Below are 26,171 nucleotides of genomic sequence, written 5' to 3'. Positions count from 1 at the left end.
TACGCGACATTCAGCATGGCAGAAGATTAGACTTCTGACAGCGTCTCTGAGCTGTAGGCCGGTTAATTCTCAAGGAGTTGCTGTTGGTATTCATTACCGACCTGTCGGTTCAAGTGGGAGTAGTCGAACATCTTCGTCGAGCCGGGCTGGCAAAAATGTGAGCCACACGCCGTCACCCGCCGGAAGCGGTTCCTCAGGGAGCGTTCGCTGAGGCTGGTCAGCTCGCTGGTGCCACGTTGAGGACGCAGGCTAGTGGAGACATCTTCGCAACATCAGAGAGGTGCTCTATTCTTCCTTTGGTATTTCTACAACTGCTGTGTCTTTATTAAGTGTTAGGCACTTCGGTTTCATTGGTGTTTGGCACTACGTTGGTCTTGGTCACGGAAGTGACCCACGAGCTGTCACCCGCCGAAAACTGTTCCTCAGCGAGCGTTCGCTGCCGGAGAGGGGGCAGCTCGCTAGTGCCATACTACGGGCGTAGGCAAATGGGGACATCCTCGCAACATCGACGAGGTGCTCCATCCTTCTTCAGGTATTTCTAAGCTGTGTATGTCCAGTAAGTCTTAGGCATTTCGGTTTCATCTGTGGTTGGCTCTACTTTGCATCGGTGTCGACGCGTTGCGGCACGCACAAATTGAGACGCTGAGCTTCTTGCTTTTGATATCCTCGTCTCCATGCTGGGGATCCATACGGAAGGGTAGAGCATTCAAGCCCGAAGTGGCAGCGCAACAACTTTGCGACGCAACGACACGTATAAGGAAGTGTAATAACATTTCTAGACTAGCTAGACTAGAACTGATATATATTTGACGGGCCTTTTATGGTCAGAGAATGGTCTACCGTTTCTATCGGACTGTCTTGCCTTGTTCGCCGCTCGGGGGGAGAAGAATGCGTGTATTATGGACCCGTACACACGGTGATTGTATCTGTATCTGGAATCAAACGATGCGGTGGTCTGTTGTACTACAGGAGCATAATTGTTTGTACTGATTCCGTACAGGAAGGTCGCTTCCTTGTTTGCCGCTGCTGCGTTCAGCAGAGTTCCAGGGGGGATGCGAAGATCCTCCGATAATTGACGCTGGAACGCGAAACGCACCCGCCGCTGGGTCTACAGAGGCTAGAGATGCTGTTTTTGTTCTACACCGGAACTCTTCCGTCGCTTAACCTGCAGTCAAACAACTCCACGAAAAGTCGAAGCAGACAGGTGTGGCGATGTGCGAAGGCGGTTGAGGAGTATCTGGTGCCTCTCCGCAGCTGTGAAGGTGAACCAATTGACAGTATCGTTCAGAATGACTTCCCTGCTTTGGATAGAGGTATTCGCAGGTGTAGGAGGATGTTTTCTTTTATTCGTCATTGTGACTGCCGTGTGTTTTTATCGGAGGGCTCGTCACTACGCAGCGCGAGAGAAATGCTACAAGGACACCGTCGCGCGGATGCAAGAGGCCGACGCATGTAAGACGGCGCATAATGTAGGACGTGTGTTCTGTTACTTTATGAACTTGAACTGAGCACGCCTGTAGCAGTGCTCGAATATTTACCTGAAATGTCTTGGTCAAATGCCACTTAAACACGCGAATTCTAGATTTCCCACTTGCTAAATCAACCGACCTTCATTCGTTGGCACTTATCAGTGCTGTATGTTCGCGGTTGTTTCGTTGTTCGATGGGTCGGCTGTGTGAACGTCCATTGTAAGATGGTTAGAGTGTAGGATAGGTCTGGCTGTCACACAGTCCTTGTGTACTAAAATTGCTTTTGCACTTGCATACCACCGTGGGGCACGCTCGCGAATCCAAATTGACCAGTTGGTGACTCTTCTCTCTTCTCTTCAGGTTCGTCCACCCAGAAGAAGAGAACGAAAAAAGGGGGTGTAGCGTCTGCGGACACGGTGATCTCTGTCCCTCCTTCTCCAGCCGCGGCCGCGATACCTGTGTCTGTGGCGGGACCATATCACTACTACACAGATCCAACGAAGTACACGTATGACATGTTTTTCTCTTCAGCCAGAGGAAGCAGGTTTCATGGTAATTCTGGCTCTGGGAGAACTTCAAGAATGAGTTCAGCAGAACCCTCTGCGGGCCCCAGCACGACAGGTAGAATCCGCGGGGAGTCGAATCAATCAGACAACGTCCGACGAGAAGAAGCATACACCACATCTAATACAAGTCAGAGGCGAGAGGCAGGAGTCGATGCCGCTGGTAAACCAGCAGCAGTTGTAACTTCGTAGGTACCCCTCATGTCAGAGCACAATTACAGTTCTCATGTCTCAACTTGGGAATCAGCCGAAAATGACGTGAGATAGCGGTGAACAAAAACTGTTTCGTGTTGCTGCGTTGGCCTCGTACCGTCGAAGCTGAAAGGTTGTGGAGACGCGTTTCGCATGGCGTTCCCCGAGGAAATGAGTATTTCCAAACGACGGATGTTGTGAACATATTTTACGTGGGGACAGAGTCTGTGTCTCGTTCAAGAACAATACTCGTCAGGCGCGACTCACATTGTGTGGGTCGTATACTCAGTCGAGTTGAATTTTCTTAAATATTCATCTTATCGTACTAGGGAGGTCAAAGGCTCGAGTTTGGACAGGGGATGTTTAGGTGGCGGACAACTCATGTTTCCTTATCCCATCGTTTGGCTGGATCTGCTTTGGAAACGTTTCCTGGGCTTCCGGCATCTTGTTTTCACCAGTGCGTTCCCCCCAGGACAGTTATCAGAAATTAGGGACATGTATGTGGTTTTCTTCGAGGATGATTTCTTCGAGTTAAAAATGGCAACAGGCGACCAAGTGTGGGTTGGTATGGCGCGTGGTGCGGGATTTGATCCAAAGCTCGTGAGCATATACTTTCCCAAGCCGTTTCTTTTCCTGGCCGGGAGGTGTGTCATTCGATCAACGAGCAACCTTAGAGAGGGAACAGGATGTGCAAAATCATTTGTGGGCGTTTTGTATACGTGAAATTTTTGTACATGGTCTCTAAGTTCAACCCTTTTCGCCACGTCTTCGATTAAGCGTCTCACCTTGTGACGGCGTCCTATCCCTCTGTCACTTAGAAATGTGACAGGTGGTAGCAATTACGAATGCTGCAAATGCGTTTTGCACGGCATTGAACAAGAGCACGTTAATTGGGCCATATTCGCCAACGCGTGTAGACCCCTGTTTTCAGCAGGTTCAGAGTTGCTCTGCCGCTTAGTTGCACGGATGGGGCCGTTCAGTAGGGCTATGAACAAATGCCGTAACCTTTATTTGGCCTTTTCTCAGCAGTGCTACCTGCCATATATATATTATGCCATATATATATATATATATATTTACACGTTTAACGAAACGGTGATTCTGAATCGTTCAAGCAGTGTTGGGAACCCCCTGAGAACAACACTCTTCTCTCAAACAGCAAGTCCGGTGACGTTTTGCTTAAGGTAGGTGTATAATTTGGTGGCCGGCTGGTGTTGGTAAAGTAACATCACGAGGGAAACCGGCTGTTTTCTGTTTTTTGTGCACCACTTGGTCAGTTTCTACGGGACTGCTCGTACGCTAGGTTAGCAATACGCCGTAGTCGAGACTTTTTATTTCAGCAGTATTCACGAGTTGTTGTTAATCGACGTGACCGTTTGAGCAAGGTAAGCGTTAACTCGATGCTGACCGACGGTAGCCAGGGAAACGTGCACGAAGAGGTTGCGACCTGATCGCCATAGTGCCCAGAGGGAGAGCTGAGCTTCGGTTTGATTTGACATTGCACATAGGTTATATGACTGGAGCATGAGCCTCTGACATGAAATACTGGGACACGCAAATCAGGCGTAGGTCAGATTTCGCGGTGCGAAAGCTCGCACGTGTTCTGATACCTTCAACCGTGTGGACGACAGGAGAAGTCCCGATTCCGCAGACGAATGGACTGCACTTGCAAAGATTAGAGCAAGCGATCGGAAAATTTTACTCTTTCTGGTGTTGTGCGAAACGTGAAGTCTCAATGTGACATTATATTTCGCTGTATCCAAGATAACCACGGAAGTTGATGTCATAGCTGCAGTTTAAGGATGCTTCTTGAAGCTGAAGCTCGCTGGTCCTGCCCGAAATGTATGGATTTGCCGACTCGAGGTCGACGCGTGTCCGTATGCGGGAGAATCCGCAGAACAAGACCGCAGCACTCGGCACTGCAAAATCAGTCAACCGATACCACTCGAGAATCGCTCCGACCTGATGAATTTCTCACTAGCGTGCTCTGGCGATCTGCCGAATACGCTTCTGGTATATTCCGACCAACTATGTCGATTGGCGTTTCGGGCACGCTGGATTGGAGTTGGCGTGCGTTTGATAGCCACATTTCAAGTTTAGTGGTTCATATTCGTTTTGCTTTGTGGCAGCGCGCTTTTTTAACAGCATCTGTTTCCACTGAGGCACAAGATGAAGCTCAGCCGCTCCAGAATATCGCCCGCTCAACCAACCAGTACATTGTACTGGGGTCATGTTTGTGTAGTGGCGAGTGTCTGCGAAGAATGAGCCTGTTCTGTGGCCTGCTAGAGTGCGATTTGTAGCTACCGGACTATCAAAAAAACAATAGCGAGGCTCGCAGCAAATGCTGACTACTGAGAAGTGATATGTTGCTCCGTTCCAGTTCAGATACGCTCAGAAGAACTAGGGACGAGGCTTTCTTCGTCTAGTTTGTGGAATTTGCTAGAAGGATGTGGGCATCCAAGAAGGTAACATTGTTCATTGGAAAGATTCCTGATGGTGGAACGGTGGTGAAAGCTCCTGGGACGTCTAGCCCGAAACGTCGAACGGAACGGTTGACACAGTTCTTTGTTGTGGTGTGAAAGGGTTTCGGAAAAGCTCTGGCGGCGAAACGAAGACTAGGAAGAAAGTTGCAGTGTTTCGGACTTTCAGCGCCAGTACGATATCCAAGTATTTCTCAGGATTCGAAATGTGAAAGTCACCTCACCACTTGTTAACACGACAACGACGACAGCGGAGCTTCTGTTCCAGCGTAGCTGAGACAACAGTAGCTTTGGTCAAAAGCCTCTTCCATATATGCTTCCAGAGCATAAACGCAAACTGTTCGCTTGAAGGATGTCCTTTACCCGGGAACCTGTTTGGTGTTTGTTTTCTTCAGCCTTTGATGTAGTGCACCCTGCTGTGCGTTGTGGCACCGCATAAACAGCGTTCGCTTTCGCTCGTTGATCTTTGAGACGCCGTGAAACCATGAACACCATTCACATACTGAGGTCAGGGAAGTTTCGGCCACGGGTTTTTGACATTTTCAGGAAGCTTTGTTATACGGTCAAACAAACCCCCCTGGACGATGAAGGGAAAAACCGCGAAATATGTGTCATCAAACGCTGGTGAGAAGCATGTTAAACGATATTCACTTAGAGAGCTGAGGACACGTGCATGGCAACGCAACACCACCAGTGCCCGAACATTTAGAGGGTTTGAACTTTCTCTTTTTTTTGTTGAGGGCTGTGGCTGCTTATATCAGACATCTTCCCCTGCTGTATGCAGGACGTTCCTGGCCAAATGCATCTGCCGCCACTACAGTGCCCAGCGTCAGAACAAGTGAACAACGGGGGTCCATGGGAGTTTTCTGCGTCCTTTCACCATAGAGAGAAGTATTGTTTCCGGGCAGTGTTTTGAGAGAGAGGGTCGAAGCCAGTGGTCGCAAGCGTTCTGCGCCCACAGTTCTCTGTTATTCAATCTGATGATGCATTTCTGTAGGATTCGCGATCAGAGCGTCGTCGCCTCCGAGGACGACGCGAAGCGTGTCCTGGCGGGTCTGAGGTACGATTTAGAGAATAGTACTTGCAGATTCGTCTCTTGTTAGAGGACTAATGCATTGACAAGTGGCTCGTGGATGGAGAGAATAGGTAGTACAAAATGTTGTCAAAATGCGCGGTTATGCGTACTTCTGTTGCTCGTCGCAGTCTTATTCGATAGTTCACCGTCAGATGTAATACGTGAGCTGGGTTAAGAACGTCTGGAGACAGTTTGGTCCCTAACTGCCATTTAAAATTGTATAAATATATAAATTGCTGATCCATTGTACCCACTCGCTACACAACGTTACTGTACCGGCGCATAAGTATAGGAACGGATGTGCTTCATGCGTCAGGCACAGAGAACGCGTTCAATGCCAACAAGTTCACTTCCGCTGTCTCGTGGCCACTATTTCGCGGGGAGTGGGTCACACGACTTCCAGTATGTGCAAAAGTGTGAACATGTTTGATGTGGGCGCACAGATACAAGAAAGGAGAACTGGAACAGTTCATTGCATTGGCGAAGTATCGAGCTCTCAAGAGACGCTACCCCGCTGACAGTGTGACAGACTAAAATGCCACCATGTCCAGTTGATGCAGAAAGTCTAGTTGTTGTTGTAGCGGTAGGGAAAAAGGGGGATGGAAAACGACCCTGCACAAAAATGGCAAAGAGTTTGGTCTGAAAACCGCCGGTACGGGTTTATCAAACTGACTATCGCTAATCTTGGTTCTGGCTGTTTACGGAAATCAGCAGTTGACCTCTAATTTTGGCAATCAGCGGTCGGCTTCCGCGTGGCTGTCACACTGACTGGTACCTGTAGCAATTTTCGCGTCGTGTCCATCGCGTTGTCGATACAAGATAAAAATAAGGTCACAAGCGTGCATACTAAATCTGCCGTCGCTTTTCTTCTCCGTTCCTCAAATTCAACCGCTGGCGGAGAAGTGTCAACCCTCCATTATTCACGGTTATACCTCCGGCAACGAAACTGTTCGACGTGGAGGTAAGTGCCCGCAGACAGAAGGACGACGTCTCCAGCAGTGAACATCGCCTCCTCCAGGTCGCCAGGGAATGAATCCGTCCACCAGTCACGGCCTAACGCGCGACTCGTACCGCTTTCGAGTCACGGCCAACGCATATGACGTACCTGAGAAGCAGGTGTGACATCTGACGTTGAGATGCTCTTGTAGAGTGTCCGATTTCGAATCGTCTCGTCGGATGCGACGACGTTTCACACCTCAAAGCCCATCAAGGTTCGACAGCATGTGGTGAAAGAACCAGCTGTCCTCTTCGCTAGTGATCCTTTCTGAGCTATTCTGCGTCACTCCGCTACAACTATATCGCGGAAAGTCTACATATTGTCTGTGATTCCGGGCAAAGAAAAGTGGCTTGTGGTAGTGGATCAACCTGAAGACGCAAAACGAGGCACGTTGCGACCTGTCACACGCACACTTTCTTCCATCTGTCTGCAAGGTCGTACATGAGACTATGATTCTGCTAGCATCTATTCGAGGTCTTAGGCCAACTAGGCAACGTGGAAAAAACCGTTCTGAAGAAGTAGATGTGGAATCACGTGGGTGCCCCGGTTCACCTCATCCACGGAAAATGATTTTCTACCGTGGAGTGAGTGACAGCAGTCAACAACTACGGGCACTCGACCACTGTGCCCGTCCATCTCATACTCTCTCGCCTTCAATCTAGGCTCACTACACGCCATCTGGAAAGAACTCGTCTACTGACCTATATAAGGCAGTTTGCGTAGCCGCGTCTCTGTGCTGGAAAAAATTGTCTGTGATGTACATGCAGTCACTATTTAACATGCGCTAGTGCAGGGTCTGCCAGTCTGGCACACGCAGCGTGTATGCGGAACGTACACAGTCGATCCTGGACGACCCATGGATCTAAAACTTTCCTTCGGAAACGGTTCGCCTTAGTGGAGGCTGCTAGGCCGCCGCTTCTTGACAAAAATGATGCCGCTGCTTCTTTCTGCGTGCGTGTTCCTTTCCGTCGCATGCATGAAAATCCAGTCCGACACACCGTGCGGGTGCATGCACAGTTTCCAGACACACAACCGCTGCCCTAAGAAGTGTTGGTCGCATATAACCGCGTCCCTGTTGTCTCCGACAATAAAAGCTGGGCTTCTTCACGTCTGCCAATTCGTGAAGTGCCATCGTGTGTCGGCGCAAAGTCGGGATCGGCAGTCATCTTCCACCGCAAGCGACCCCTGTGGTAGTATGTGCACACGGAAAGGACGGCTTTTTTCATGTGGTCTTTGTTGCACTTCACCTAGGACAATGTCCCGCTTTTGCTTTCTTTAGACGGTGGCAGTTGAGAAGGCAGCTGCTCTAGAATCATGTGAAGCGCGTGAGGTTATCGCACTCCTCGACGCCCTGTCAAGACAAGTGCGCAGTGAGCAAAAGCGTGGAAACCCACCCAAATCCTGCGTTGCACTGCTTGTTCTTCTAGCGAGTCGCTTCTGAGCGTCTCTTCTCTTTTCGTCCACGGAAGCCTGTGAATTTCAGTTGAATTGCAGTTCCCGTCTGCCCTTGTCTTCCCTTTTTCTGTTCCGCGCCTTCGTCGTGACCCTCGATTGTCTGCATAGCCGCCAAAAAGCACATTTCAAGTTAGCTAGTCGGTCCAGAGTCGCCGTTGAACTCTCCATTTGAGAGAGGTCGTTTCTCCTTCTTTCATGGGAGCACCTTTCTGGAGAACTGCTGGCTGAAAAGCGTTTTACAGTCTTCCATCTTGGGGCGTTGCTGGCGCGAGCACGATGGCGGCTACACTCGGTCTGCAAGTGCCCCAGACCCTTCCTGCAGCACTCACAAAACTTCTGTCGGTCTCGTCGCCTGATGATGCCGAGGCAGCATTCAATGCCGCTACCGAGTGGCTAGCTCTCCCCGCTGCATGCGGTGGAAATCTCCCTGCCGCTCCTACCCTTTCTCCGCGTTCTGCCACACATCGCTCCGCCCTCGGTCTCTCAGCTTCCTCGTCTCCTCGACGGAAGACGCATGAAGGAGAAGAGGTCTCTGCGAGCGAAGAGACCCGCGACGAAGAGCTTGACAAGGACGGTAGCCTTTCTGCCAGGGGGAAATCGATTCTCGCGACTCGGGTGTACCTCCTGTACGATTTTCTCCTTCAACATGTGGAGACGTCCCCAGCGCTTGCCTCTGTCGCGTGCGACATCCTCTCCTGTCTCCTCGAAGCTTCTTCTGTGGTTCTTTGGGAGATCCAGCGTGAGGTGCCGACACTGCGAGACGACGAGACGCGACAGAGACAAAGTCGCGCCTCCGACGCATGCCTGAGTTCCTTATCTGCCTCTTCTTCACCCCACAGTCCCGGCAAGGTAGATCCTTTTCTTCTCCTCCTCTCCTGTGCTTCCAGTGCTGTTCACCGGGACACCCTGAAAGCTGCAATGAGTTCTGCTCCTCATTGCTTCTATCCTCCTCCTGGCCTCCCAAATCTCCTCGGTGTCACGATACCTCTGCCTCTTCCCCCTGAGTCCCGCTTCCTGCCTCCCTGCTCGTCGTCCTGCTCTGCTTGTTCGCTCGCTGCAACTCCCAGTCCTTCTCCCTCCGCCGCTGGTGCTCCCTGTTCTTGCCCCGCCTCTCGTTCGCGTTCCACCTCATGTTCGCCTCGGGCGCATTCGCCTGGTGTGTGCTTGCCCATCCTTGCTCTGTGTTCTGCGCTCTGTCGAAGCGCGAAGCCGAAGGAACTGTTCGTAGGTTTGTCTGGCTGTCTCGCGTCCTCTGTCCATATTTTGCCGGCGCTGCGCCTCCTGCTTCTCCCGAGCCTCGCGGCCTGCTGTGGCGCGACGGGGAGACGCCGGACTCAATTCGTCGTCCAGGCCGCATCCCTCGTGCTCCATGCGACTGTGAAGAAGGCCTCTCGCGCGCGACATTTGGGCCTTCACCGGCTCGCCAGCCCCGGAGCCGCCGCGACCGGAGGCGCTTCGAGCTGGGAGTTGGACGAACTGCATGCTCCCTGTGCGTGGGCGCAGACCTTTCGGCGCCTCTACCCCCCCGCTGCCAGGGACTTTGTCTTTCCGGAAGCTGACAGTGAAGACGAAGCGGAAGAAACAGCGAAGTGGGGACTCGAGATAAAGTCCTCTCCTGCGCCTTCCTCTCCCGGTTCGCAGCGGTTGACAGACTCAGACACGGAAACAGAGAGGGCAGAGAGAGACAGCGAAGAGAGGGAGAGAGAAGGCTCTGAACCTCTCCTTTCTGCTCGGGCTCCGATGCCTGCTCACGTCACACTCTGTGGCCTGGTCGCCTTCGTCAGGTGTCTCTGTGTATCCCTCGCGGCTGCGGAGCAGCGCGAAAGGACCGACGAGACGCAGCGAAGGATTGACGAGGAGCCCACCGACCCCCGCGGCGTCGGGCCGCTGACGATTCTCGCGGCCACACTCAGAGTCCTCGAACTGTTCACTCCGATGCTTCCGGATATCCAATTTGTCGAGTTCAGAAAACATACTTCTTCGCTTTCTCCTTGCTCGTCTTCTCTCCACTCTCGAGCGCCGCACTCCAGCGATGTCGACGGCTGGGCCGCAGCGATGCAAGCTAACCGGGACGCCTTCTACGACGCGCGCAACCGAGTGTGGCAGTGCGGCTCGTCCTGCGAGTCTTCTTCTCGCGCTTCTTCTTCTCCCGCTTCGTCTCGGTCGTCTCGCTGTCTGGTTTCTCCCCTTCCGTCTTTGCTCTCGTGTCTGCAGTCGCTCGTTTGGTGTGGGGCCTTTCTGCACGAGCGTTACCGGGGAGGGCTTTTGCCTTCTCTTACAGGTTTGTTGAACACGACGGCGATTCCATCTCCGAATCAGGGCGACCTGGAAGTCTCGCCGTTTTCTCTCGCTTTCTTCTCGTATCTCCTTCTCGCGCTCCGCCTCGGTGGCTCCGCAGCTATGCCGTCGCCGATCTCTCAGCTCTCGCGCGCGACCATGGCGTTTCGAGCCTCGTTTCTGCTGCTCTCGTACGCAAATCCGCACGCTAGTGCATCCCTCGCCGTTTGCCGAAAAGGGAACACAAACGGAACGGTTGTCGCTAAAGGCTCCGAGAAAGAACACCCCCAGGGTAAGGTATCATTGAAGCGTACTCAGTGGAAAGTCAAAAAACCGGCAGACAAGTTCTGAGTGGGGGCTGGACACCACCACCCCACAGAGGCGTGCTTACGCAAAATGCAGCTCAACTCCGAGACGCCACAGACGCGGGCGAACTATAGAAAACGTGGACTTGTGTGTGACCAAGAACCTGAAGAGGGACGTCCGGAGATAAGGCTGTGGCATGTGCATGTGCAGAACCCACCGACGAAAGCACGCGCTTCGCCGCCCTCGCAGCTGTCCAGACAGCTGGGCTCCCAGAGCGGCACACGTGGCTTGTCGAACGGAAAGCGGAGCAGCTCTGTCTGCTAGGAACTGATTTCCTGTCGTTTGGCAAGCAACACGAACGCTCCAACCGCTTTCTGTCTCTCTGCGCGGGCTTCTCACCCTTCGCTTACTGGAAGCTGCTCCTCGCCCTGATCACGTCTGGCGGCACCGCTGCGTCGACGGTGCTCTTATCGCAGCCTCTCGGCGTCGGTAGGAAATCCGCAAAAGGCAGGCGGAGAGAACAGCGGGCGGAAGGAGAAGAAGACGAGGCAGACGGCTCAAGGGCAACCTGTCTCTCCGCGCTGAGCGACAGACGCAGCGTAGCCGAACCAGGCCAAAGAGACCCCGAAGACGTCCAGCTTCTGTTCGAGTGCTTCAGTCAGGTGATGCAAGGGTCGCATGGAGCCACACAGATGGAAAGGACATTCAGGGGAAAAGTACCCTCGACTTTGCCTTTTATCACGAGACGCCTATGGGTGCTCCCTCCTCAGTCTGCCTGTCCATATATATATATATATATATATATATATATATATGAATGTGTGTGTGTTTCCGTATATATACATACATGCATATGTATGCATATTGATATACATGGGTTTAGGTTTTTGTCTCGTGTATGTTTCGCGCCCCTGTTGAGTGCTCGTAGACCTCTGTAGACTCGTACCTGGAGAAAGGTGGAGTTTTTGAAGAATGTTCGCAGCGAAACAAACATACGTGATACGTGTCTCCAACGTTCGGTGCTACGCGTTTATATCTCGCGTCTGCACCTCGTTTTTTGTCTGTGTGAATTTGCAGGCATCGCAGGTGTACGACCTGGCGACACAGGAGGACCTGTTTCTGTCTCTCATTCGAAAACCGCCGCCGCTGCCTGATGCCGCAGTGGGTGCAATTCTCATTCTGCTCAAGCGAAGGTGGACGGCGAGTGTGCTTCATTTGTCTTGCAGTGATAAGATGGAGGGAGAGGCGAAGAAGACTGGAGGCGCCGGACAGGAAAGCGGCGCGGGGAATCGATGCGTACACGAAGCTCAGGAAAAGAGTATCTCAACGACGTCACACCTTTACAATGAGCCCAAGAAACCGCAGCAGGAAGTCGATGAGAATGCGTCGTTTTCGCCTGTCTCCCCTTCCCCTTCTGCGTGGGTAGCGTGTCTGGACTCGCCAACCCAAACAGAGAACGCAGAAATGCTCTGGCGAGTGATGGTGACGACACTGGTGGATGAGGCCGAAGGGACAGTTGTGGAGAACTCGGAGAGGCTCACCACGGCCTTGAATTGGCTCAAATTGTGTCTGTACACTCCAGAGAAGGCGACACCAGCCTCGCCTTTCAAAGGACCCTTCGAGCAGTTCGGAGACGCCGTGCTGGCTCGAGGGCAAAGGGCGTTGGAGCGTGCGCTAGAGAAGCTAACAACGCGCGTGGATATCGAGCTTTCCATTCTGTTGAGTCGCCAGAACGGGGTCGACTCCAGTCAGCAAACAAAACCGCTTTCTTGCGAGACATCGGAGCCACAGAATCGACAGAGCCTCCTCTGTGTGTCGGCGAAGATGCCTTCGACAAACGGATCGCCTTTGGATGCCGGAGTAGATCAGCTAGAGCTGCTGGTGCCTGCAGGGCGAGGGTCGGGTGTGTCTCAGGAAGGCGAAAACGCAGCGCAAACGCGGAAAGCGAGTGTTGAGGAAAACCTGAAACTCGCGCTTGTGCAAGTCGTGCTAGGTGAGGTACGGTGTGCCCTGCAGGCGCGGGCAGAAAGGATGCGGCAAGCGCGAGAAGATGCGAAAGAAAGTGAAGGAAAGGGGAAGAAATGAAGGATGTGGGCACTGAAAGCGAAGCAGAACTATGCGGAGACGCTTACGCACACCCAGTCGAAGTTTGGATGTGCGAAAGCAGAATGGAGGGAGAGTTAGGGACCTGAACTGGACGACGAGGAAGGTGACGGCGAGGGGGTCACTGCAGGAGGCCGAATCCGCAAGAAGAAAAAGTTCTTCCGAACCAACGTCGCTTGGTACAAACAAGTGACCATCCACCGCTTTTCGCTGTCTTAAGTGAACCACGGGAGTGGTGGTGTACAGCAATCACAACGCACTTGTTTGTATCTCATAACTGAAGTCCTGTTCAGGATCTCCCAGGTACAAGAGACTGTCAGCCTTCACAAAGAACTGGGTTGTCTGTCTCCCTTAAATGGAGGCGTGTGCAGTGTCCTAGGTACTACCTTGTCTCTGTTCACTCGCTCTGAGTCGACAAAGGGACAGAGCGTAAGACACTGAAGTCCAGCACGTTAAGCTGTCTTAAGCAGTCCAGTGAATCGTGGTGCACAGCAGAGCAGTAAAGAAATCGTGGTCCCGGTAAGAAGTCTTGTCTGATGTGTTTCGCACGACTCAACAGAGGCGAGTTTAGAAAAGGACCGTGGAACTAGCGAGGGAGCAGAAGGATAGAGTCGGGCGACAGGACGCGGGTAATCAGTCTTTTTGTCTCGATCGATTCGTGTTTTTCATGGAGTCACACATATCGACTAGGGATTGTGTGGCAAACAACGCGAGCAAAGGCGCGTATAAGATATGCTTGAAACCAACTGTGGCAGCGCCCGCCTGGGGCTTTTGGAATCTCCTATCTCCCCTCTGCTTTCTTCAGCAAATCAGTTGACGCTGCTCAGGTCCGTCAATCACACGACCGAGTCGCGGGAGAAAAAATCGCCTGCACCACTTTAGGTCTTCCGTGTGTGCAGAAATCTCATGAAAAATGGTCTTTCAAAATGGATGTCTTTCTTCGGCACATAAAACTCGCTTCTCCACGGATCGCATGCACGTCCCACTCCACATTCGAGTGCCTCGCCCACTGGCGTACAAGAAACAGACTCGCGCTCTGCGGCGAGCATTCAACAACACAGACGCGGAATTCTCTTCACATACGCAGCTGGCATTTGTCTTCTCTTAGGCAAAGCCACAAACACGACGGCGTGCGGCATCTGCGACGCTAAAGAGGTTCAATCCGGCGGCAGATGCAACACAACGAACCCATGTTTCGATCAAGTCCGCAATTGCCACCCCCTCGATAGCCAAGAAAAGAACTGATTTATGTATATTATGTGATAGGTGATAAATCGGACGCGACACAGCGTCACACGGTAGGCAAATACTACATGCATACGGCACAATTTTGGTCCTCTACATGCTTATAAGCACCTCTACGGTCCGCAGCGAAAATCAACGGTGTTTATTTCCGTAATGTTTCCTTTGTCACGGAAAGAATAGACACGCACCTCTCGGTGTTCCATTCGACCCGAATTCAAAGTTTTCGTGTCTGTGAAATTGCGGTAAATTTAGAACGAAAAGAATACAAACACATCTGCCGGCACTGTGCGTCGATCGAGAACCGGACATGTTGACGTCCGCAAAATCCCGTGTCTGAAAACAATTTTCCCTGCACTTCACAGCCCACTTTTAAAAAATCGGAATTTTGTCTCCGTAAAATCTGCTGTTTGTCACAGAAACAGAAAATCTCCCTGCAGCTCTTCACAACCCACACACCGTCGGAAGAGTTTATTTCCGCAGCATCTCGTTGAGGTTGTCACCTTGGCGTTTCACTGCGAGTTCCGTTCCGCCGTCCAAAACAAAATGCCGAGTGCCGTGAATGCACCGGTCCACGCTCCTCAGCAGATGCTCCGTCTCGCTGGAAAAATCAACCATATATCTACCCTACCTGTCTGCATCCCTCCTGGTACGGTAAAGACCTACTTGCGCGTAGATTTACGTATTTGCTTCCTGCAAATACACTTGCATATAGTGACGTAGGCGTTTGCATACTATGCATCAATCTACATATATATATATATGTACGAATACAGAATTTCGTGCATTCACATGCAACGAGAGGGCGGTGAAAGCCTGAACGCGTTTTCACAAAGTCGATCGAAGGGCCTGCGGCCTCTCGAAGCCCATGGCGCATGGCCACTTTCTCTGCGTGCCTGTTGCTCTTGTTTCTTCCATCGTTTTTCTCTTTTCCGTCGCGTTTCTGCGTCTCGCTGTGGCTTGCCTGATGCGCGCCGCCATACGACCTTTGAACGAGGTCTCTACGTAGCTGCCGCGTCGACTGGTGCAAAGAACCGTGGAAGAGAGCTACGGTTCTTCCCCAGCACCACACGTGGATGCACGATCCATACCTCCAGTCGAAAAAGTTGTTGCGTGTGTGTATACGCATTTGTGATCACCTCCGCTTTGGTGTGTCGTGAATGAGTACTACCTTTTCCTTCCCGAGTTTCGCGGCGCGAGAAAAGACATCTTCCTTCTACGCTCGCCGTTTAGCTCAGCGTCAGATCGGGCGTCGAGACGGCCTCCTCCTGCTCCTGGTGTTGCTGAGACTCCCAGAGCGCCCGGTAGAGGCCGCGCTCCTTCTCGAGCAACTCCGCGTGGGTGCCCATCTCTGCAATTTTCCCCTCTTTCAAATAAATGATTTTGTCTGCATCCGAAATCGTGCTCAGACGATGCGCGATCACGAGCGTCGTGCGGCCTCTAGCCATCGCTCGAAAGGCCTGAGGTGCGAAAGACGCAGGGGCAAGTGAGACGCCACAGCGACACAAATGCACTCGCCGTGGAGGAAACTCTAGTTCAAGCTGCTACGCATGCGAAGAACTCATCCGACAGCAACTGAAGCTATGCTCCGAAACAACGCGTAGTAAAAAACGGGATTTCTACATTTCTCCAGACTGCACCACATTACAGCGGGGACCCGGAAAACAAAGACCTTCGGGATCTACACTCCCGTCGCGTCCAACGCGTGGTAAATGCCCCCCCAGAGGGAAACATTTTTAAAATACCTCCGTGAACGCCCAGTCGAGGCGTTGCATGTGGATCACTCGTCTCACTTCTCTTACCAGCGAGACGCAGTCTCTGCATGCAAAAAGTGATGCACTGCGTCCCTGACTGCAAGTCGCGTTCCCTCTGTAGAGGGCAGCTTCCGAACAGCGCGTTACGCGGTGTGACAAGGGAAGGCCGTCTCACACCCGTTTTTACAAGAGCGATACGGCTAACGAGTTGCTATTCCACCCTTCCTTCCTTCCTTTGCGCTGTGTTGTCTCGTTCACTCCACCTGTCTACTCCACGTTTACACCGCTCTGTGCATGTTCGAAAACGTCGCGCGCGCGTGTACAGGCGAGGTCGAGGAAAGGAGTTCCGCCCAACTCAGAGAAGTGACAGAGAAGCACCTGCCACCGTCGGACGTAACCCAGCAACCTCTCCTGGTTGCGTCTCTCTCCGTTTTTTTCTCTCGAATTTACTGTCCCTCCGTCTTTTGGTCACTTCGTCCCCTTGCTGGTTCGCTGTGTCTTTTTCTTCGTTTCCGCCCACTGACTGTTCTCGCCTCTGCTCTTCTCTCACCTTTAGAATCTTTTGCTCCGTGTGCGAGTCGAGCGCACTGGTGGCTTCGTCGAAAACGGCGATTGCTGGATTTCTGAGGAGACACCTCGCGATGCCGATCCGCTGGCGCTCGCCGCCACTCAGCTTCAGACCCCTCTCGCCCACGACGGTGCTGTAGCCTTGAGGCATGCGCATGATCACGTCGTCGATTTCCGCTTGCTTGGCTGCAGCCTAGAACGGGAGGAGAAACGCGAGACTCACGACTACTCTGTGCGCAGGTTCGGACGAGCGCTTCGAATTGAACATCTTGGCATTTCCACGTTATCCATGGTTCACAAAAGGTACGCGACGTCTCTCTCACTCTACAAACCGCCAAGCCGCGCAGAAGACTCCCAGGTTCCGGACAACCTCTGCCACCCTAATACCTGTTTCTCACATGCGTCTGCGTCCCAACGCGTTGACGCGTAACCTTGTTGGGGAAACGCCGAAAGGCTCTCGATGAGGCAATCTGCGTCTCTTCGTGTATGGACAGAGAGGTCCACGCGCATGCAGACTACGCAAGCACACGAGGAAACGGGGGACGAAAGCGGGAGAGATGCAGTATCAAGAACCCCAGGCCTTTCTCTTGTTACTTCAGAAACCACGCAGTCAGTTGCTAAGACCGCGTTGTCTCTGTCTCTGACTCGTTCGAGAGGCCTCAGAAGCAAAGACGGCAAAGGGAACAGAAGAGAGAGAGAAACGAAAAGAGGGAAGACACACGAAAAGAGAAGGAAGGATCTCGGGAGGGAACAGAAGGCTACTGATACAACGGATGGCCCATAAGGATAGCAGCGACAGCGCTGTCGCTGAGGAGTCCATCTGTCGTTACAGAACACTCTGTCGCTGCGTACCCGCATCTCTTCGTCTGTCGCAGAAGGACAGCCATATTTGATATTGAATTCGATCGTGTCGTTGAAGAGAACCATGTCTTGCGGGACGACCCCGATTTGCCGTCTGAACAGAGACGTAACGAAACCAAACGGAGCAGAACTCGTCGAACTCCACCACGCATCTCACAGACACGATGGTCCCAACATCCACACTCAGATAGACTCAGAATGAAACTACATATTTCTCTGTGAACCTGGATGTATACACCCGCATTCTTACCTATCTAGTCAATCGTATATCTCTCTACGCCTATCTCTCTAAACCTATATCTATCTATACCCTTCTATCTATCTACATGTATCTATCTAGACATCTACACACTTACGTATCTACACATGGCCATCTATACGTATGTATCTACCGGTACCTATCTGCCTATACTTGTCTATACCTATCTACAGCTATCTATCTACACCTATCTGTCTACACCTATTTCTATGATCTATCCATCGACCGATTTCTAGCTATCTATGTATCTACATCTATATCTGTCTACATACAGCTGTATTTATTTAACTGTATCTATATATATATATATCCCTCTACATCTGTCTATCCTTCTACATCTATGTATCGGAAATTTGCGTCTCTATCTTTCTATCTATCAACCTCTCCTTAGACAGTTACTGAGCTCTGTGCATGCAGGGTGGGTCTCGTGCAGTCGATCCAGATGCGACAAATATCCCGAAAGGCCTTGGTGTCGAAGCGGGGCGTCTGTAATCTTGATAATCTGGTTGTGAAAATGTAAACCCAGTAGAGAAGCACTTGAGTTTTCCGAGCTGCAGTCTTAGCAAGTGAAACTCAGCCGCCCTCGGAAACTTCGCACAAAAGTTATGCGCGAGTTGCCGAAATTCCTCGCTGCTTCTTCACCTCTCTCCTTAGCGAAAACGACTGGCAAAATCGCCTCGAAAAGCCTCGCTTTCTTGCCCTGAATGGACGGTTCTTGCGAACCTGAAGGAATGGAGATCCAGCTCTTTCACATCCTGGTCGTCGATACGGACGGTGCCACTCGCCGGATCGAACATGCGGAAGAGCAGCTTGATCAGAGTGCTCTTCCCCACTCCACTTGGACCCACAATCGCGACTTTCTTGCCCGCGTCGACGGAGAAGGAGACGTCATCCAAGAGCATGCGGGAGGCTTCCGGCTTCTCGTCGTCTCCCGTCTTCGAGGGTAGGCTTCCCGGCCGCAGCGGCGACGGAGGGTACGCGAATCTGACGTTCTCGAAGGCGACGGCGCCGCCCTTCAGCACAAACGGCCTCGCGTCTGGTGGGTTGACAATCGGTGGATGATGGTTCATGAGTTCGTACAGTTTCTCCAGGTCCGCCAGATTCAAGCTCGTCTCCCGGTAGATGGTGCCGACGAAGTTCAGCGGTACGGCGAGCTGAGGAGCGCGCGCACATGCAAACAACACAGGTTTCGTCCACGCGGAACGGTGGAGAGACCTGAGGGATGCCGAACTCCACAAAAGGGTACGCGAGCTTTAGAAAGAGCGGCGAGGAAAAAGAACTTTCGAGTCCAAGTCAAAAGAGCGTTCTACAGATGCACAGAGACATACGTTTTGTAAAGACCGATCCCTTGCTTAAGCCGACCTGGGGCTGCGGGAGTCTCAAACGATAGAGGACGAAGCATCGTAACAGGAATCGACGCCTGCGAAGTGCCGCGGATGCAACAGAAACAGATACGTCTCCAACTGTGAAGGCGAGAGACGACATCGTTTCGTAGCTGCTAACGAGACGCAGTACCTCGGATACCGCAAAAACCTCCAGTTACGAGGTACAGACACGGTCTTGGTAACTGTTGTACACAGCCAGCCCAGTTTGGAGTGCTCGTGAAGGCTGCGCAGAGTCAAGCAGGAATAAAACTCCTGCAAGTCCTCCCTGTCTCAAGCTGCGCCTCTGCATTGACATTCTTATTAGGGTGACGACGGTCACGAAACGCGTCCGGATCTTCTGAGTTGCTATGGTGATCTTTTCAGTTCAGATTCCTCGAGTTTTCATTCACACTTTGAGGACAGACAATGCACCACATCGCCGGTTCGGATGGAATCCCTTCTCCTACAGGAGCGCGTCGAGCTGCGCGGTCCAGCCAAAGACTTGCGGAGAGAAGGTCGAAGTCCGCAACGCGAGCAAGGAAAGAAGGAAAACTCAAAGGGCAGGACGCAAGAGAGAGGACTGGTGCACGAGCCAGTCGACGGCGAGGAAGGAACGGAAGGTCTAAAGAGAAGAGCGGAGACATGCGAGCGCGACAAGTGAGATTCTCCCTGAGCGGGCGGCGGGGGGGGGTCACTCTTTGTTTTCTTCTTGGGATGCCAACGCACCTGCAGCAGGAGACTGCTGACGAGGACGATATGTCCGACAGGCAAGAGGCCCGCTGCTACTTGCGAGGCAGTGTAGGCGAGGGATCCGAGGACTCCGACATTGAAGATCAGTTGTTGCCCGAAATTGAGGAACGCCAGACTCTGATTTACAGAGACATGCTTCTCCGCGTAGCGTCTCTGGACGGCCTCGAATCGCGAAAGTTCGCCTTTCTCAGCAGTGAAGAAGCGCACGGCTTCTGCGTTTGCGAGAGAGTCCACCAACAAACCTGCGCCAGTGTCAACACAAGAGACACCACGCATGCGCCAGAGATCCTTGCTGTCTTGTCCTGTATCCTTGAGAGGAATGGACGGGGGGCGGGAGACGTTTCAAGCCATCGTGAAAAGAGCGGAGAAATCGTTGCCACAAGCAAGGAGCAGTCATTTGTTGACACCCCACCACAAACGGCGAAACATACATATCACAGCCACCACAACAGAATCTTTGCTGCACCCCACAGGGCGTTATGTGCCTCGCCTCTGCGCTCGGAGCTCTCAGTTCTTTGTCGCAGTTCCGGTTACTACGGTGTGCAGCGTCCCTCGCTGTTTTTTCTGCCACTGTGTATAGTTGCCAGCTCTCTTCCTCAACACCGTCTCCCGTCGTGCTTGCTCCACTCTGTTCGCCTTCCCCGTCTCTCCGTCTCCCTCTCTTTCTGTTCTGTCTCTTCTTATCCCCGCTGGTCTCTTTCGCTCTCTCGCTCACTTCTCCGGCTTCGCGCCTTTGCAAGCCTTTCCTCGCTTTCTCGTTTCTTCCCTTCGTCCCCCTTCCATGTGTCTTCCTCATGATGCCTCTCGGCCCGGCGTCTGTCGGTCTCCCTTACCTACGGACTGCTGCTCAGCTGCGATCATTTCTTTCCGAATCTTCGTGCGCCGCGCCGTCACCGCGGCCGTAAACGCCACATACACAGCCATCGTCAGAGACGTGATGCACGCGACAGGACCGCCGACTTTCGAGCCCAGGAGATACAGAACGAGCGCGAACTCGAGCGCCGTCGGCACCATCTGCAACGCGCACCGACGCGACCGACTCTCTTCAGAAACGCACGCGGCCGAAACAGGCAAAACTCGAACGAGGGGACGAACCCCCGAACGGTACACCTACACGACGATGTCTTGGCCCTCCGCAAAGTCCAAAACTGAAACTTCTAAACCGCAGCCAAAGTCATAAACCTTAATCCGAATCCCAAGCAGGGGACATTCGAGAAACACGCAGACGAAACCTGAAACTCGAAGAAATGCCAGAACCGTACAGAGAAGGCGCACCCTTGAGTCCCCCCCCTCCCCCCCCGTCTCGATCCAGAGTCCCGGCATCAAGAGTCCTGATCCTGAGGCTATGCTCCGTGCCATATGTGGATCGGTCTCGCGCATGCAGGCCACAAAAATGAAGTTCTGGACGCACCTGGAAAAGAAGAACGTTCAAAAGAGCCGTGACAGACTTCATGCCGCGACTAATCAGGACAGACAACTCGCCGGCCTGCACACAAAGAAACGAAGACATCTTGTCTCTCCAGTGTGCATCTTCAAAGAATCTGAGAGAAGTTTCGGAGTTCTGTGTCTCAGTTGAAGGCTGCGAACATTCCTCGAAATCTCAGGCAGTCGATCGGAGTTCGCTCATGCAGCAAGGAGAGCTTCCGCAAAGTCAGCACGAGACGCTGCTCTTCCCATGGCGAGGTCGAACTCATAAAACCTCGGTGGAGCAGTCGCACATCAACGCCGGCTCGGAACGTCGATTCCACGCACTGCGTGCAATGCCAGGAAACTCGACGAGGATTACAGAACAAATACATATATATATATATATATATACATATATCCAGGTATTTTCTGATGAGCCTAGACACAACGTTGTTGCTGGGGACTTCAACTAAACTCTAAATGTGAGGAAACGCACGAATTCGGGTCCAACACAAAGACGCCTGTTCGCGGGGCGCGCTTAAAGAACCTACTCGTTTATCGTGGAACAGGGCGAGAGCGTGGAGATGAAGAAAGGCGTGACACGAAAAATCGCAACTCGCATTTTGACTAACGCGCGTAAACAAAGTTGATCGCAGTTCGTTGAATCCTACAAACACGCAAGAAGAAAAAACTCTTCAGAAACCTCACAGCGACGCCTCCGTCGAACCTTCATTGTCTTCACAGCTACGGTGCAAAATCGGTCGGGAAACGGAACCTGGTGGCATCACTGGAAATCCCCGGCGGCTCGCGCTTCACATATTCGTACAGAATACGGGTGAACAACATGTGCCACTCTCGTTGGCTTAATTCCTCAGACTGTCTCTAAATCTTATACCTGAACATAAATATAAATATACATATATATATATATATATATGTTCAGAGCATTTGTGGCTTGTCCATTCACGTGTATCTCCGGTAGACATTTGTTTTACGTGGTAAAACATTTGAGTTCTCATTGCGGCGTATTTATGCAAACGCAAGCGTAGACGGAAACGTCGTGTATCCACGGGTGGTTTCGTGCGACCTCTGTGGAGTTGTACAGGTGCACTAGGAGGACGCGACGTTCACCGAAAACAACGCCCCTGCTGTTAGGCAACCTTGCGACAGATGTTTGTAGCTCTCGCGGGCATTGCAGCGAGTGAAGAGAACCTGAATCGCCTTTGAGAGATGCCTCTGTCTTGCTGGCCTGCCCAGCGAGAAACGAGACACATCTGGCTCTGTTAGAACCTACCAGTGGCGGCGATTCTGGCTACCGGAAAGCCGCAGACAACCCCGAGAGGTACGGAGACGATCTGTGCAGTGTTTCTGAGGTGCTCAGTGTCCAACGCATGCACAGCGCCTGCGTCTCGGCCTCCGACAGACGTCCCTGCTTTCCCTGCTGCTGTTCTTTCCTCAGTGGCTGGAGAAGCAGGACCTTCCGCAAGAGGAGACAGACGCACGGTAGAGCCTTCGTCTCGCCTCTCGCGTCCCGCAGATTCCCCGGATTTCCCCGCCTCGCGCGCACCCTCGGCTGGCGCAGCAGAAGGCGACAGCGAAGACGAAGTCTCTCCAGAAGAAGCGAGGAGGGAGGTGTCTCCTGAGGAAGGGGACGCTCCAGAAGGAGAGAGGGGGGAGTTGTGGGGGAGAACTTGGAAGGCGTCGACGAGGTTGGCGAGGAGGAGCGGCGCCTGAATCGTGAGAACCTTGGCTGTGACGAGACATGCGACAGACCCCAGGACGCGGAGGCGATCCTTCAGCGCCGTGGGCCAGAGAAAAGGAAACAGAGAAAACAGAAGTTGGAGAGAAGTAGGATTTGGTGGAGCCCGCGACACTGGGCAGGCGCGACAGTCTACACTGTGGGAACGAGACAGAAGAAAAGGTGAAGAAGTCGAGGAAGTTGAAGAAGTTGAAGAAGTCGAGGAAGTCGAGGAAGTTGAAGAAGTTGAAGAAGTTGAGGACGTCGAGGAAGTTGAAGAAGTCGAGGAAGAGGGTGAAGGGCAAGAAAAGGTAGAGGAATTTGAGCCTGACGTCGTGGAGAAGGGAACGGCAGAAGGGAAGTAGAGGGGATGCACAGGCATCGCGTCTGACGACATGTTTCGAGGCGAGAGGGTGAGTGAGCCGGGTGAATCACCTCGAGAAACTGTTCCTCCGCGAATCCGCGATTCTGGGAGTGACTGCAGGGAGTGTCTCGACAGCGGCGCGTGGTGACCAGCAGCCTTCGCAAGCGTGTGGCGGCACGGCCGAAGGCTGCAGCTGAAGGACGAGAAGTTCATGTCCGTTTGGTTTCGGTGGACAGCACGAGACGTCCTCGCATTCCTCCAGAAACAGGTCGGTTGCGGGGCGTCTTTGTCATTTGCAGCAGCTCGAGACGCCGTGTCGACGGGTGGGCGCAGCAAAGGCCTCACGCAGGGGCTTGCTGTGGCATTGTCTGTCTGTCCCGAGCACCCAGAAGTCCAAGCATCGGGCCGCCGCCTGAGGCGATGTGACATACATGCTGTCCGCAGGAAGGCCGTAGCCGAGGTGGTTGCCAGAGCTCGCTGAAGCGTCTGGGGACTCCCAGGTTCGCTGCAGGGAAGTCGAGAGCACCCGTCGAACACACAGGAAGACAGATGGGCGGCCTGTGTGGTGAAAGAAAAGGGAGCATGAAGAGCAGAAGGAGCAGTCGGGACGCAACGCCACGACGCGGGAGCGGAGTGAGAGAAGTCGGACGGCGTCGAGATCGGCACCGTAGAAGAGGATGGAGGGGCAGAAAAAGGTGCAGAAGGCCGAAAGGAAGGGTATCTCAGGAAAGAGACGAAGCAGGAACTCATCAGAGGAGAGAGGCGAGAAGCGGAGACGAGCTGAAACGCGGAAGAATGGAAAGACTCCTTCGAGGGGGCAACCTGGTGGGCGTGACAACCGGGACGAGCTCGCGGCCCGAACGTGTTTGGCCCCTCAGTGCTGGCGACAGAACGGCAGGTGCAAGTCTCTCGAGCTTTTCTTCCACGCAAGAGAGAAAACGGGAAAAACGGGGCTCTCGTGGGCGGCTGCATAATGGCTAGAAGCACAGGTGTACATGTGGTACATGTGCGGCCAGTCGAGCTTGTGGCGTTCACTGCGAAGGTAGAAGCAAAAAAGGTATACCTGAAGAGAGAGACGACAAACGAGCCCCTCTCTGGACTTTAGTGTTGCAAGTGAACAAAAAAACGAAAACTGACAAAAGAGGGACGGAAAAGTCAAGCAACGCTGCAGTCCGTGTATTAAACGCGTACGGCTAAACCTCGGTAGCGTGTCTCGACTCTTCACAGCAGCTAGGCAGCGCAGATAACTCGCGACATTTTTCGACGACAGGGAGAGAAGCGCAAGTGCTTAGACTGGTTAAGAGTGGAAAGTAAAAGACCAAGGCTCCTGACAAGGACAGCGTCGGCAAAATAAGAGGAAACTGGATTCCTGTCGCTCGGAGAGACGATGGTCTTGAGACAGCCCAGTGGCACGTGCTAGTTAGTGATCGTCTTGGCGCATGCAAACGCAAAAAGAAAGAAGCGAGAAAAGCAGAAGTGGCGGTAACGTGCTTTGTACCGAGGGAGGAGGGTTTATAGGTTGTTCGGGAATCAACGAACAGGTTGTCGCTGCTGTACACAGGTTCTGTGACGCACGAAGCGTCTAGCACTTGGCAGGAAACCCATTAAGTTGAGGGATGCTGGAAACTTGTGCAGGGAGACGGACAGATGCGGACATTCGGACGCCGCAGACCCACGCGACTCTAGTGAACAGACACATTGTAGTAGCGACAGCAAACATAAAATAATGATGTTTACACAGTTCAACCCTGTAACGTTTAACTCACTCAATTAGTATTAGGGTTGATACTCGGTACCAGCCGATCTAAAATCGTGATGTCTTTGGACACTGACTAGGACTCCAGTTTTGAGAAGCAACGAACCAAGTTCTCTACCGTTTTGCTGCAAAACAGCATCTCCCTGGACTGCCTAAGACAGCTAAAAGTGCTGGACTTCAATACCATGCGTCATGAAGGGCATTCGGCATCGGTTCTGTGGTGGGCATAATATTTAGATCCGCAGAAATCCCCCCCTGAAACAGATGACAGCGCATACACCCCAGTTTGACAGAAAATGACAAAAGATCACCTGTTTCACTGGCCAATGAGGGGGGAAGCCCGGCACCTGCTTGACCTCTGTGAGCGGCTGGAACTCCTACCAAAAACCCAGTGCGCTTTGCAAGATCTTGGAATACTGCTTCGCTTGATATTCAGCGCAGCGAATCCAATGCCGCATGTTTAGTTTGTCTGTTGGTGCGGCTCCGCTGTGCCAATCATAGGCAGGGTGTTCTTCGGGGAACAAGAATTTGCTATGTAGAGGCGGAGTGGCCGTTGTCAACATGCGAGCCACCGAGGAACCGTTTCAGCTAATTATTACTGTATGTGCGGAAAATGGCAGGTGGAAACACAGCTTCTTACTCTACAGTTGGAAGGCAGTGGACGCTCCAAGAGAGAGCCTCATTACGCTGCGACACCTAGAAGCCTGCCAAAGGAGTGGAGAGGCAACATCCATCACCAGCAGCACACCCTGGAGATCTGCAGTTCATCGTTCCATCAAAGGGGAATCCTCACGGACGCGAACATTCAGTTACGAACCGGAACGAGTAACGCTGAGCATCGTCGTGCAGAAACATTCACCCGTTGTGTGCAGATGTTTCGTTGAGTTGCTAGTCAACATCACTTGCCGCGGTCATCCGCATCTCCAGGTTCTACTAGGCTGCAAAAGACTCAGACTCTTCTAGGCATGTCACTACCGTTGCCGCTTTGTTTGCATGACGTGGTTTCGAGACAGACGCCGACGACATCGAAAGTACCTCGAACAGTGTCAGATTCAAACGTTCGCTGTAACCTGCACAAAATCGTGACCCTACAGTTTCCATTGATTGTGCGCTCAAGGGTCTGGTGAGCAAGTCAGCTACGGCTTTTTCTATCTGGCCGTCAGAAATCACCCCTCTTCGAAGGCGCCTGATG

At 52.5% G+C, this 26,171-nt stretch overlaps 4 protein-coding genes across 4 annotated transcripts; 3 read left to right on the top strand and 1 right to left on the bottom strand.

Annotated features, from left to right (window-relative positions):
- The first annotated feature begins 251 nt into the window (after window positions 1-251).
- Window positions 252-3,016, top strand: TGME49_268980 (hypothetical protein). The gene is made up of 3 exons (XM_018781524.1): window positions 252-532; window positions 1,037-1,452; window positions 1,830-3,016. Exons 2-3 carry the CDS (start codon window positions 1,290-1,292, stop codon window positions 2,222-2,224), a joined length of 558 nt encoding a protein of 185 aa, XP_018636560.1. The 5' UTR covers window positions 252-532; window positions 1,037-1,289; the 3' UTR covers window positions 2,225-3,016.
- Window positions 3,017-4,979: 1,963 nt separating this feature from the next.
- Window positions 4,980-6,977, top strand: TGME49_268985 (hypothetical protein). The gene is made up of 3 exons (XM_018781525.1): window positions 4,980-5,328; window positions 5,702-5,764; window positions 6,223-6,977. Exons 1-3 carry the CDS (start codon window positions 5,189-5,191, stop codon window positions 6,311-6,313), a joined length of 294 nt encoding a protein of 97 aa, XP_018636561.1. The 5' UTR covers window positions 4,980-5,188; the 3' UTR covers window positions 6,314-6,977.
- Window positions 6,978-8,507: 1,530 nt separating this feature from the next.
- Window positions 8,508-13,032, top strand: TGME49_268990 (hypothetical protein; the record flags this gene model as incomplete). The annotated part of the gene is made up of 3 exons (XM_002365551.1): window positions 8,508-10,800; window positions 11,025-11,476; window positions 11,892-13,032. 3 exons carry the CDS (start codon window positions 8,508-8,510, stop codon window positions 12,897-12,899), a joined length of 3,753 nt encoding a protein of 1,250 aa, XP_002365592.1. The 3' UTR covers window positions 12,900-13,032.
- A 2,356-nt stretch (window positions 13,033-15,388) lies between these two features.
- Window positions 15,389-24,195, bottom strand: TGME49_269000 (ABC transporter family protein; the record flags this gene model as incomplete). The annotated part of the gene is made up of 9 exons (XM_002365552.2): window positions 15,389-15,619; window positions 16,464-16,673; window positions 17,333-17,435; window positions 18,324-18,754; window positions 19,691-19,956; window positions 20,548-20,728; window positions 21,126-21,200; window positions 21,673-21,788; window positions 22,416-24,195. 9 exons carry the CDS (start codon window positions 24,193-24,195, stop codon window positions 15,389-15,391), a joined length of 3,393 nt encoding a protein of 1,130 aa, XP_002365593.2.
- Between the last annotated feature and the right edge of the window lie 1,976 nt (window positions 24,196-26,171).

The sequence above is a fragment of the Toxoplasma gondii genome, chromosome VIII, assembly GCF_000006565.2.
Source record: "Toxoplasma gondii ME49 chromosome VIII, whole genome shotgun sequence".
NCBI classification, from domain to species: domain Eukaryota; phylum Apicomplexa; class Conoidasida; order Eucoccidiorida; family Sarcocystidae; genus Toxoplasma; species Toxoplasma gondii.
Note: the sequence above shows the minus strand (reverse complement) of the source record. Positions and strands in the feature narration are given on the sequence as shown.

Bases quoted from the DNA above. Each gene is read 5' to 3' on its own strand.
- TGME49_268985 (XM_018781525.1), top strand. From the start codon at position 5,189: ATGAACACCATTCACATACTGAGGTCAGGGAAGTTTCGGCCACGGGTT. The intron at 5,329-5,701 runs GTGAGAAGCATG...GCATTTCTGTAG, and splicing joins ATATGTGTCATCAAACGCTG to GATTCGCGATCAGAGCGTCG. The intron at 5,765-6,222 runs GTACGATTTAGA...GTGGGCGCACAG, and splicing joins CGTGTCCTGGCGGGTCTGAG to ATACAAGAAAGGAGAACTGG.
- TGME49_268980 (XM_018781524.1), top strand. From the start codon at position 1,290: ATGACTTCCCTGCTTTGGATAGAGGTATTCGCAGGTGTAGGAGGATGT. The intron at 1,453-1,829 runs GTAAGACGGCGC...TCTTCTCTTCAG, and splicing joins GATGCAAGAGGCCGACGCAT to GTTCGTCCACCCAGAAGAAG.